The 13,848-nt window shown below is 32.4% G+C and overlaps 1 protein-coding gene across 1 annotated transcript in view; it reads right to left on the bottom strand.

Annotated features, from left to right (window-relative positions):
• LOC124359025 (glutamate-gated chloride channel-like) overlaps positions 1-8,423 on the bottom strand; it is a 32,341-nt gene extending 23,918 nt beyond the window's left edge. Inside the window, exons 1-4 of the mRNA XM_046811371.1 lie at positions 8,345-8,423; positions 5,774-5,850; positions 3,993-4,099; positions 323-396 (exon numbers count right to left, since the gene is read on the bottom strand). Of these exons, the coding sequence (XP_046667327.1) occupies positions 323-396; positions 3,993-4,099; positions 5,774-5,835 (243 nt within the window). The 5' untranslated portion in view covers positions 5,836-5,850; positions 8,345-8,423. The remainder of the gene's footprint in view (positions 1-322; positions 397-3,992; positions 4,100-5,773; positions 5,851-8,344) is intronic.
• Between the last annotated feature and the right edge of the window lie 5,425 nt (positions 8,424-13,848).

Below are 13,848 nucleotides of genomic sequence, written 5' to 3'. Positions count from 1 at the left end.
AGTTAACTTTAATATAATTTCTTTTATTTGAGATAAGAAGCATTTTATTGCAAAACTTTTCAATCTTGATATTTAACTTTAAAAAAGTATTTTACTGAATTCCGATTTTAATTTGAAGTTTATTAAAAATAATTTTAAAGTAATTCGTAAAAGTATTCTCTTGTTCATCTTCAGCAACAAATATAACTAATTATTACTTAAAGTGGAAAAATAAGTGCAGATAAACTAATCAATAAATTATTTAAGGAGATTTTGTGTGTTTTAAAGATCTCTCCAGTTGTGTAACATTACATAACGTAATATAACATATGCAGTCACTCACCCAGTCAACATCAGACACATCTGACATGTGTAGAATGATCCAGTTTACATAGACCGGCAGGGAATCAAAGTCATCTGCAACATTGTAATGTTACTAGGATTACTATTTGATAAGTGCATAATCTCTTTTATTTAAAAATACCGTAGATATTATAAAACACTATAGTAACCTATAGATATTGATGTGAAGTACTATTCAATCGTATTTTTTTAATGTGCTTAAATTCTATAATATTACAATAATATTTTTAAAGTCCTATTTAATGTTAAACGTAATAGGCGATTTTTTTAATTATAGTTATATTGTTTTAAATCACGTTTCAATAAATCCCTCCGTTAATCACACGACAGTCCCTCCGAGTAGCATATGTATATTTGTTATAATCTATTTTTTTAAACTATGTGTCAATAGAAGCTTAAAAGGCTTCTATACATAACCTGATTAAATACACGGCATTAGCGTGAATAATAATGCTAGATTAGATTATATAATCCCTAAATCCCTAACAACGACCTTTATTACAAGATTACTAATATTATATTAAGCATTAGATTAATTACGGCATTAAATACTCGCATACCATCTTAAGTGACAATTTTTAAGATCATTAATCCACAATATTATTTTAGGAGATAATATTCTAAAAATTATTTTAGGCATTTCTTTAAACTTAAATATACAAATCAATCACTTATGCCAATGTCTACACAAATTTACCTTCCAGTTATTTTTCATCTAGTCTTGAAGGATAAACCGCCAAAGACTTTGTAATTTCTGTCCCTTGTTTTGTTTTGTATCATAATTTTAGGGAGATTTATTTTGTTATGTATCCCGCCATTTAGAAACAACGTGAGTTCAAAAGCGATATTTTAATAGAAGTACCCAAATGCATAAATAGTTGAGAAGAACGTATCGAGGATTTATTAAAATATATAGTTTCGAAGGAAAAGTGGTTGGTTTAAATATATGTGTTTTTAGTAACACGCGCTAAAAGGATAACACCTGAATAAGTGTACTGAAACGAGATATATGTTATATCAATTATTATTGTTAACTAAGTATTTATTTTTGATTAGTTGCAAAAACTATTTATGAGACTCAATATTTTGTTTTTTTTTTGTTATTCATGAATTCAGGATTTTCAGTGGTAGTTATTCGAGCAGCTGTGACTTTATTCTGTAATGTTACGTTATTATGGGGTTTAAAATATTACTTAAAATTACACGCACTAAATGAAACACTATAATACGGTTCAAAACCAAGGTCATCACCGGGAGGAACGGTAAATAGCACGTGTCCACAACATGAGAGCTGGTGACAGACTGAGGGAAGGAGAGCGGGACCAGGATGGCCTGACGGCTCTGTGCTGTGATTGGTCGGTCGGTCAGGATGGTGATGATGTCACGTCTGGGTTTATTTGCTAATCACGTCATACGATATATACATCAGTGATGACACAACATTGTACATTATAATGATAATTTTCTCTCCTATTAACTACAGTATGACAATTATATAAATTGCGTTTCATTATACAGGGTGAGTCTAAAAGGACTTTACAACTTTGAAATAATATAGATATTTATTGACTTTACTTACAGGCTTGATATATGTGTCATTTTGTAGCAAATTACTTCAAGTTTGACTCCCGTAGTGCTGTAGTACCAAGTTCCGCCACTGCGAGCGCCAGCTTCGTCTTTACTATGGCTACTTTCTGGCTACTTTCACTGGTGCGGAGCGTGCTCGCTGTGAGTTATTCTTTCATGAAACAAACTCTGCTACAAGTGTTCAGCGTAGATTGTGCACAAAATACGGAAGAGACCCTCCAAGCAGGCCTTCTATTTACAGTGGGCACAAGAATTTTGTCGAGACAGGTTTTTGTGTTCGTCATGAGAAATCGCCAGGTCGCCCACAGGTTAGTGATGCTACTGTCGAACAGGTCAGGGAAACCTTTGCCCATAGTCCTAAAAAATCAACGCGGCGTGTAGCTGTGGAGACTGGAATTCCACAAAAGACAGTTTGGCGAGTGCTATGGAGACGTTTGCACTTAAAACCATACAGACTTACGATGGTACAACATATCACTGATTTAGATAAAGCTGCTAGTGGAGAATTCTGTGCTGTAATGTTGGATCGAATGGGAGAAGATGAGACATTCCTGAACTCAATAATCTTCAGTGATGAGAGCACTTTTCGTATCAGTGGTAAAGTGAACACCCATAACTGCAGAATCTGGGGGAACAAAACCCAAGAGAATCCCTTGAATGAGTTCGGGACAGTCCAAAAGTGAATGTGTTTTGTGCGATGAGTAAATTTAAAGTGTAGGGGCCATTTTTCTCCATGGAGAGAACTGTCACTGCTATCGTTTACCTTGATATGTTGCAGAATTTTTTGATTCCTCAAATTGATAAAGATGAACAACAGGATGCTCTTTTCTACTACCAGCAAGACGGAGCACCACCTCACTACCTAACAGATGTTAGGGATTTCCTAAACGGTCGTTTTCCAGATCGCTGGATTGGGCGTTTATGACCAATTGCATGGCCACCTCGCTCCCTCGATTTGACTCCTATAAATTTTTTTCTACGGTGTTTCAATAAAGATAAAGTGTATGTTCCACCTCTACCAGCCAATCTTGCAGATCTAAGAAGAAGAATCACAGGTGTGGTTGATGAAGCCAGATTTGCTAAAACGGGTGTGGCGAGAAATTGATTACCGGTGGGATGTTTGCCGTCTCACTAATGGAAGTCTCATTTAACCGAAATAAGAATATGACAATAAACTTGAAGTAATTTGCTACAAAATGACACATATATCAAGTCTGTAATTAAAGTCAATGAATATCTATATAATTTCAAAATTGTAAAGTCCTTTTAGAGTCACCCTGTATTATAATTTTCTGTTTGGTTGCAAGTCTAAATACTTATGTTGAACTGCATGTTTAAAATGTTTGCAACATTTTAGAATAAAAAATGTTTGTAACAGATCGGTAACTATTTCAAAGACTTTGCAAGAAAGGAGGTTAGAGAAAGGATGGTTCTTAAATCAATCAGGGCCATTGATTAATTTAATTTATTAAATTTTTCTTTTGAAGCTTGTCGTCTTTGGAACGCTCTCCCCAATGATATTAGATGTATTGAGGACTGTGTACGCTTCGGGGCGCGGGTTAGGGGCCTGCTGCTGGGGGGTTGTGGGGGGTGACGGTGGTGCTGCTTGTTGCGGTCATGTGGTCTCAGAGGGTGTGTAGAGTGATTGAATGTCTTCTTCTTCTTCATTTTGAATTGTTCTTGTATTTATTACTATATATACACTTCTCTTGTATTTAAGCTTCAAAATTCATTTTAATATGTCGATTTTTACTTTAAGCTCGTTTAATTTTGTGTAGGTTAAACAATTTTGTTGTTTTATATTTAAATTATAATTTAATAATTTACCAAAATCGTATAAAGCTATGGTAAATTTACTGTATAAAATTTGAGGTTGAGTGGTAGAGAGGGCTTGATAGCCCTAACTCCGCCTCATAAATCAGGCATATTTCACATCATTTATTTCATTTTATGTGTGCCTAAAATTCTGTGGTACAGATCCAAGAAGAATTTATATAATATTTACTAAGCCCTTAATAATTCACTTTATATTTATTGCTAGCATATGGAAACCGTCACTTTACCAGTTCGATTGTTATTGTAGGGTATGATTCGGTGATCGTACTTCTCCAACAGCTGGTTCAGTATACGGGTTTGTTCTTTTTGGAAGCTGGTGGTTTCTTGAGAGCTCCTGAAATTTTTAATTTTTATGTGATGAATTTTAATACTACTGTAAACACACGTGACATAATATTCAAATTGCCTATGCATACAATACCTTATTTGAAACAGTAAAAAAACAATAACAATTAATATTTTAGTTAATTGTCCCTGTATTTCTACCATTAAAATACTGTAAAAGTGAACACTCTAATTTCATATAAAAATTTTGCCTTTTTTAATCTATAAGAAATATGCATAATAATAATGAATTTAATTAAAGTGTATTGGTGTTACAACATAATTTTATATCCAAAACAATATCTTTAAAAACCAAATGCATAGAAAGATTTAGAAAGTATTATTTATTTATCATCCTTTCCATAATTACACTTACATTGACAGTGCGTTTCGTGTTTTGCTGGCCGATTAGCCTTTTCCGCCAGTTGCTGAAGGGGAAATATGACTTTTGTCTGTCAATAAGCATGATAACTGTCAAAGGTTGACCTACAGGTTTGGAATTAGGGGGAAACTGTGCCTACACTATCTCTACATCCGTATAGTACCTGGTAAACCTCTTCTATTGGGAGTCTTCATTTCTGTCTGCCAAGACTTTTCCATTGATAAATTGATCTTACAGATCACCATGTTGGGAACGACAGCGAAAAAAATATATTGTGAAGCGTCAGAATGTGAGATTTTCCAGTACATACGATATGAACTTACTTACTAACTTACTAACTTTGGATTTGCTGGTTTCGTACCAAGCTTAAACATTCTAGCTTCACCTGAAATGTCAACGTTTTACAGGGTGTTTATAAATTATTTTATCAAAATTCACCATTAGATTTGCACGTTGAAATAGGTAATAAATGACGTATTTTCTTATCTTTCTTAGTTTATTGTCCGCTTGTATGTTTGTGTTTTTATTCAAATTAGCCACAACGAAGTTTAATTAGCTGAGCGTTTAGCGTAGTCTCCCCCATTAGTTTATGCCGAAATCAGTTCTTTATTTTCGTCCGTATGTATAGTCGATAGTATTCGGACAAGTTACGTTATACTTACTCCTCCTTTATCGAAGTGAATGCGGTAAAGATTGATCTATTGGCAGACGCTCTCTGGGCCTGGATTTTTCCCACTTACTGCTTATATTGTGTGACTAAAAATATAGTAACTATAAAAAAAATATGAAAGCTGTCGGTTAGAAAAGTATGTTAGTATATTCTTATTACGTCATTTTATTGGTAAATTTGTGCCAAAAAGTATGTTAAATTGATGTTAGTACATATTAAATGATAACGTTTCTAAAAAATTCGTAATATTTCACTTTTTTATAGTTTCTGTATTATTGAAATATGTAGAATTGAGAAGTTGTCACCAAAAGAAATATTTCACATTTTCAACCTGTTCCTCTTCACATATAACATTTTGGATACATTGACACCATTAATCGTTTCTGAAGTGTATAATTATTTTGGAAACCAAGTGCGTTAAACAGGTTCTGAACATTTACAAATGATTTCATGGAATTCGTCCAGTACTTATACTGATAAAAATTATGAATTTTTAATTACTTTATATGTATACCAGAGAGTACCAGTTTGGAGTCTGTAACTCACGTGGAATAATAGTTAGCAATATAGTTAAGAGAAAGAACTTTCACTTGCACATACTTCTACCCAAATAAACAATACAAGTAGCTTACCAAGGTATTTTACTCCAAAATACGACCAGTGACAAAACTAATGTGGTTGGAGACATTTCCATTATCTTGCTCGCCTCCTAAACAAACAAAATACGGTTATACGTTCCATAACAACCATTTCTAAAATAATAAATAAAAAAAGATTAGTTTTATTAATTTGATACAAAACATTATTCATAAATATTTCAATTCAATTTTCATTTCAGTTCAGGTTATTTCCTCTGTTTTCTTCAACGTCCCTTTCAAAGTGATCTTAAGTAATTCGCAATCCAAAAACCCGATCTGAGTGAAAAAAGCCTTCGGGAAAGTATTTTTACAAATTCTACTCGTTTTCATGAATTTTATAAACTAAAAGCGTTCTTATTAGTGTAATTAGTATACACAGACACGTTATGCTGCTATACGTTTGTATAACATAAATAGATCTTATAAATAAAAAGGGATCGCTATATGTGTTGCTAAGCGTTGGTCTCGGGAACCGGCGGATCAATTTGGGTAATTATTTTTTTTTATATCGGTTTGAAGACTGAGGTTGGTCTATAAGAAGAAAAAGATAAAAAAATATTCCCGGATATTTCAAAATTCTGGAAATAATTATAATATTTTCCACACGTTATCCAAAGTTAAATTTGACAAAACTGCTGTTGACATTCAGCTAAAGGTGGAACATTTCTTCAAATTTAAATTTACAACATATAAAATTACTTGCTGTTTGTCGAAAGCAATTTTAAAATTAAGGTGTTATACTACTTATGATGTAATATGAATCGTATTAAACGTAATTAGACATACCTCAAGTTCAAGTTACTAAAGTATTCTTGGTTAAGAGTATCAGAGTTTAACCTGTCGCTAATATCATGTTTGCACGTGTAGAAAGAAGCATTTTTTTTAAAACTAACTACAGTTCCAGTATAATAGCTGAGTCTGCCTTGTTACCCTCACCTTGTTTATTTTCCTTATGGTCTAGGGCAGGTGTCTAGCTATGATTCCATAAGGAAGAAAGCTATAAGACATAGTTTTTAAGTTAAGGTGCAGAGGTCAAATGTTTTTTATTTCAAACAACTGTTCATGTTTCATAAAACAACAGTTTTCAGGAGTAAAATATACGGTTCGTGTTCGTTAGGCAATATATCGTGAATATTCCCCTCAACAGGCTTCAGCGGTAACGAATTCTTGTTTTTATTGTCTGAAACTGTTGATTGCAAGTAAGTGTATATACAATAAAAACTTTTAAACTAAAATTGTGAAATTTTATTCTGTGGTATTTGTTTTTTCCAAGTATAATCATTCCAATCCCATAACTTCTCAGGACCACATCCAGAAGACTAAACCCCTAATTTATCAAAAAATGTCAGATATATTTGATCAAACCGAGAGAAATGATAAATCAAATACTGGTAATAAGTTTGACAAGTAAGTAGTCGAACACATCTATGGTGGGAGAGGTTCAATGCATATGTTGAGTAAGTAAGTGTCAGACTTCATTCGGTGCACTAAATGAAACGTGAAATTGAGGTCAACTTAACATTCGCAAGTAATTTAAGATTTTGTGATGAATTCGTCAATCTTTATTAGCTTTAAAGCACATATACCAATTATATGAGATTTACTCTTGCCACTTCCATAAGGCAACAATATGAATGTTAATTTAAAATGTTAGATTAAAATGCTTAATTTTAAGATCATAAAATTATGTTTTTTATAATTGAAGAAAGATTCATCTTCTATAAATAACTATAAGACGTTAAATATAAGTCTCACAACTTGTACTTCAAGTAGTCGTAATAAAAATAGAAGAATAGTTAAAACTGATATTATTCACGTTGAACCATTCCAAAATAGTGACATATTATAGAATATTCCAGCTAAAAAAAATTACTTTTTTTACAAATACAGGCAATTGTGTCTTTAGAACGTTTTGGAGTTATTTTTATTTACTAAACATTGGTGACAATGTACCAAAGTCGTTCACAAATTATCTGACAATAATAATAATAGTGATATAATACTATTACTATTTTGGGTCATTTACACAATTGAAATGAAACTTCTTAGTTTGAATGCATGAAACTATTTTTAACAAGGTTGCATATAGACTAATTCTTCATTGTGTCCCTTTCATATATGAACTCTGTTAAGTGAAAAACTGAATAGAGGAATTATAAGGAACCTCGACGAATCTTCTTGAGCTAATATTTCTACAAATCTTGAAAATAATCCATTGTTCTGAAAAGACTTCCAAAATGGTATTACTTCAAATTCCATTTTTGTACTACTAAACTATCTATATACTTAATAACTAACTGATAACCTTACCAACATTGTTAAATTTGTAATTTTATTTAATTTTACATGTTTTATATTTTTAATTATATAATTGAGTAAAATTCCAATGTCGTTCATCATTATTTAATTTTTCTCGTTAGACTTTTGTGTTTAGTCTAATTCATCTAAGAAACAGAGGTAAAAACAGCCTTTGTATTTCCTAAGTATTTCCGCATATTATAGACATACTAGGCACTGGTTCTTCCATTCAAGATTAAAGCAATCAGCTGTGTGAGAAAGACTCACCTCTAGCCGGAGGCCTGGAGGAGACTCATTGACGGGTTAAACCGTTCTCTCTGTCCGCTTATTGACCAATCATCCAATTGGCAGTGCATGACAAATAGTTGGGTCTCCATACACCAGAGTGGGAGTTGTGCATGATAAATTGCCTTGCTCAACGTGTCGACTATTGTCACCATTTGTTCCAGGGTATTGCGGGTCCATTGTGTATAGAGTGGGTGTACAGTAGATAGTCTACAGCCGGCCGTGCAAATTCATATTTCAGCTCAGCGTGGGAGGTGTCCGCTTTGTCGTGTACACTTTCAGTTTTACCCGTTATCGGCATTTCTAATGATGGCATTACATGAAATTATTCCCCTCCTAGTAGATTACCCCATTTATAAGTGATAATTATTATATTTAAAACAAAACATACTTTAAGTATATTAGAGACTTCATTTATTTTGCAAAATTACAAGAGACTTTACAGACATTTACTTGAACTGCCTCTTTTTTTGGTCTTTAAATTTTTAATAAGGAACGAATTGAACTAAAAAAAACTAATTTTTTTAAATTTAAAAAGCCTAGGTCTAGTCAATTAAGAGCCAATGCTTATCTTAACCCTTATTTCATTAAAACAATTCTGTTGTTAGACGGAAACAATTTATTTAAACTTTGACAAAAATCAATTTAGACTCGTTTTTTCCTGTTTGATTATCGGTTTTAGGGACCTATTATTAGCAATTATACCAATCCAAAACAAAATTTCCCTTCCGCCACGAAATGTATGTTTTACATTTGGGTGTCATCTTCAAAAGTATAAAAAATTCTTTTAATATTTTTACGTTTACTGCATTGAAAGTAGAAATGTTTCTTATTTATTAGTAATATTTTCAAATAATTTGAAAGAATTAAGACTCTACAAATTACAATTCTACAATTGGTTGGAATACCTATCTTAAAATTAGTTAAGTTAGGGTGACGATTACAAGTTGGTCAGGGTGAGCAAAACTGGAGATGTAACACGGTTAATTATAATTCCATACACGCTCTAATGCATTGTAACTTGAAAGCGTGAGCTTTTTAGTGAATAAATTGTTACCCACATAAATTATAACAGTCGTATAACCACTACACCTTAAGCACGTACAGGCACTATCTCTCTAAAACACTGAGTTAATACGAGGTCTTTAACTAAAAATTTACTTTGTGAGATGAATACAATAGTAGTTTTTAAGTCAGCTCAAATATAAAGTATTGTAATATATATTCTCCATACAAATTTTGGATATGCTAGTACATTCTTTTAATTTATTACAGTTTGGAGGAGAGATTGAAAAAATGGAAAATTGAAAATCATTTGTAATAAATATTAGGCAATTTATATTGATATAAAAATAAAATAGTAAGGAAATTAAAAGAAAAGAATGTTTAAGAATTAACATAAATGTCTAAAAATTAGACCACGTAAACTGAACCTTTTTTCAAAGTCTTCATCTCTTCATAGATCCTTATGTCCCATTATGTATTTACTGGAAGTATTATTTGCTACACTTTCCTCACGATCTATATCATTAAAAGTTTTTAATTCATGATTTTTTTGCGTTACTGTCTCCTTGAGTCAGTATAAAAAATCGACTGTCTTCATTTACTTGCTTCCCTTACAACTATTTTATCTTTCTTTTTCTCTCTATAACTTGTTATAGTCATTCCACACATAAATGTTTCATAACACACTTCTAATAAAACTCCAGTATGTAAATTTAAAAGCATTACTTAGAATTATATGTTATCTGAGGTTCCTATTGGTTTGAAATTTTCCATGTCTTTTTAGGTTAAAGAGATTTGGAGAGAAGGGCATTTTAATCATTATCCAGCATTCTAGTTCTCTGTAATCACACTCTACTTCTTCTTCATTTCTCTTCATGTTGTATGTTTTGCCTGTTTTAAATCTTAACACAATCATTCCACGGATCAAAACGGAATGGAAAACTGTTGTGTGTGTATTTTTTTATTTATTTCTCTGAAAACTTTTTATCGTTCATTTTCTGTTAGTAACTGTAACTGCTGTAATCTTTCAACACATCAAATGTTCATACTTTTTAAAGTAGCTCCATTAACTAACATTAAGGGTAGTACTATGAATAAAGTATCGTCTGGGGTTTCTTAAGGTTCTTGTTTGGGCCCAAGTCTTTTTAGGTTTAAGAAATGTGGATAGAGGGAATATGTTTGACCAATAAATAAACTTTGTTACGTCTAGTAATTATTAGAGATCAGACTCCACTTTGTTCTTCATTTTCCAAATATTTGTCTTCATTTTGTGTTTCTTCGCCTGTTTTAAAAGTCACAATGCATTCATTCAATTCCTCTGCAAGGTTGTTATCAAGCAAATCTACCATAGCTACATTTTATTACCTGCTATGCCTTTTGGTTGAAGGTGTATAATGAAACTTTTTGGTATTCCATTATGTTTGCTCATAGGTTTGATTTAATTTTCTCCATAAGGTATTGTAGCTGTGCAGGGCTGAATTGTGGGTGACAGGGATATATGTCTGTGAGAAGAAGGCTTATGGTGCCATAGAGGAAAATTGTCGTCGTTGGGTATCCCTACAATAACATAATACATTATTAAATAAACACTTCGGGATCAAATGGAAAAGGAAAACTGTGATGTGTGGCAGGATGGGTAGGATATGAGAATGGTGCAGAAAACGAGAAGGCAGAAGAGTTCTATCATGTAGAAGGAGAGATAAACTAGATCTTTAAAGGAACAAAAATGATCTGGTCTGTGTGAGAGCGAGGTTAAGATTAAGAAATGAACTCTGATTTCTTCTTCTAGCAAATCACTAAAACAGGCAAAGAGTGGGAATTTTGCGTGACATTAGCTGTTTGTAATAAAACACTGCGAAACTAACGAAGCAATGAGATTTTATGTATAGGAAAAGCCGTACAACGTGTACTAAATCATGAAATCTAAGATTGATATGTCAGAGTTGTTGTGTCCAGAGTTCTTGTTTGAGCGCTGTATCTAATAACAAAGTATAATTTGTGACCTTGGCGAAATATTATCCTTTAAAGTAATACTATTTCCCTGGTGAGATTGGGTCTCTTGGACCAAAGGGATTTATCATTTGAGTTTTTTTTGTAAATATATACGTTTTAGCCACTAAAACCACCATGTAGACATTTTGGTGTGAAGAGTTTAATAACTCCTCTTAGTATTAACTCTTTCAGTTGATTTCATCTTGTTTCTCTGTTTAGGGCAATTTTCAACATTTAAGCATCCAAATCACAAATATACACACGCTCACACACAAACAGTTTTGCATCGGAGATGTTCCGAGGACACATTTTCAACAAATCCTTGATTTTTCATAATGATTTCTCTATAAATTGGTACACACACTAATTAATATTTAACGCTTGCATTCGTTGTTTTTGACGCTTTTTCCCATGAATAAATTGATTTTTATTCTATTTTTTTTTTCAACTTTAGCCCATCATAATATTCATTTCTTTAAACGGAATAAATGCAAAACTATATTTACCTACCAATTTTTACATTCTTGAGTAAAAAAACGTACTGTTATTTCAAAACAAAATTTTATAATGTTAAAGTTTTGAAAAAGCTATTGGTCAATAAATCAGTAAAAATTGACACGCATGGGACACGGAAAAAGGAACGCAGTAATAAATTATCACTAAAAGTTGAACACGACATAGCTGGCTGCAAAGAGAGCAATAACATGGCACATTTGGCAGTTGATCACGTGGAAAACATAGCCATTGAAACACGGCTGAAAGCTGCGAGATACAGTGGTGGTGAGTGGCCTCATTTTGGTCATCCTGTTAATAACCACCGTTTGTAATTCTGGCATATCTGTATTATTAAACAATGTACAAGATCGTGTACACATAACGCAATAACATACTTCACATACAAACAAGCCCATAAATACAAGGGGTGTATTTTTACATAAAAAGATTAGAATAAGAAAAGAGAATGAGAAAATATAAGAAATAAACGTATAAGAAATAAAGCAAATGATAAAACGTGGAGAGTAATTAACGAGGACATTTAAGAGAGTAAAAGCAGGAATACATTTGTCATTGAAATAAAAATGGATGTACACGAAAGACGATTCATGGCTTACAATGTCAAGACACATCTCATAAATTAGAGAAAGATGTGGCCAGATTAAATGTAAAACAAAGAAAGAACATCAATGGAAAAAACATCATAATGGGCTATAGAGGAAAAGAATTTTGGAAGATGAGAATGACGAAGAACGAGATGAATACTACCATGGTGATCACTAGAAGAAGCTCTAACGAGACAAAGAACAGCCACAGGACCAGATCGATTAAATGCAGAATTATTGAAACATGGAAATATAAAAACAAACCGGGATAATAGTAACCACCAGCGCACTTCAATACGTAGGTTGTTTCAGACCACCCAGCCACAATCTCTTAGGTTGAAATATCCTATATACAGAAAAATAAAATAAACTGTAACCCTAATACAACTCTTACGGTGAAGGTCACAAAATTTTTTTGTCGCATTTAAAATACAATACCGAATATTAGAGTCTCAGGTTCGAACCTTGAAATTCAAATAGCTACATAGGTCATGTAGCACATTAATTTGGAGGTATTTGAACGCTGTATTTTTTTTTAATTACTAAAATCTTTTTTGAAAGTTTTCTTTTATTATTTTCTAGCTATGGTATATTTTTGCCTAAATTTGCGTACATACTTTTCTTTTTGAATGAGCACAAGGTAAGCTTTAAAACGGTATGTCGTATGACCATTTTTGCACGTTTTTTTAACGCCAATACCATTTTCAAATTCGAAAAGCTGTGTATCCCCGTACCCATCAAATTTTAAATGAAAACATAGCTCATGTGGTTACATCATACTAAAGGGTGCTAAAATAGAAGCACTTTTAAAATTTAAACTTTCTCTTCCAGTTTATAATTTTTTTTTTTTTAACTGTATTTTAATACCATTCAAGTATTTTCCTTATGAATTACAAAAAAGCTAATTGCTGTGGCAAATATTGATGCTTTTACAGTTTAATAGTTCAAAATTCAATAGATAATATGTAAAATATTTCGGGTTTTGGGTTATTCAAAATAATAAATCTTTAACATTTTATCGTTGGCTGTCCTTTTGCTTAAAATGAACCGGAAACAATACATTGTTGATCTTTCTGTGTCATCATATCCACCGACCTTATTTGTGAACTCCAAAGGGTTCGAAATACAAATTAACTTTGAGTTTAAAAACATTATAGTTTTTATTGTTCACTAAAACATGCAATTTCGTGTCAATGAGTTCTCAGCTCTGGTCTGTAGAATGTATACGACGTGTTTAATTAAGAAACAAATAAAAGCAGCTATAAAGTGCTTTGGTAACCGTAAACAGCGCTACAGCGGCAGCGAGCTCGTCTCTGGGTCTGCGATGTTCTTACAGATACGGCTTTAGACATTAGCCTCCGACTCGTCACACAGTTCCGAGTGTTTGTT

Source organism: Homalodisca vitripennis, chromosome 4, assembly GCF_021130785.1.
Source record: "Homalodisca vitripennis isolate AUS2020 chromosome 4, UT_GWSS_2.1, whole genome shotgun sequence".
Lineage (NCBI taxonomy): Eukaryota > Metazoa > Arthropoda > Insecta > Hemiptera > Cicadellidae > Homalodisca > Homalodisca vitripennis.
This window is presented reverse-complemented; position numbering and strand designations above follow the sequence as displayed.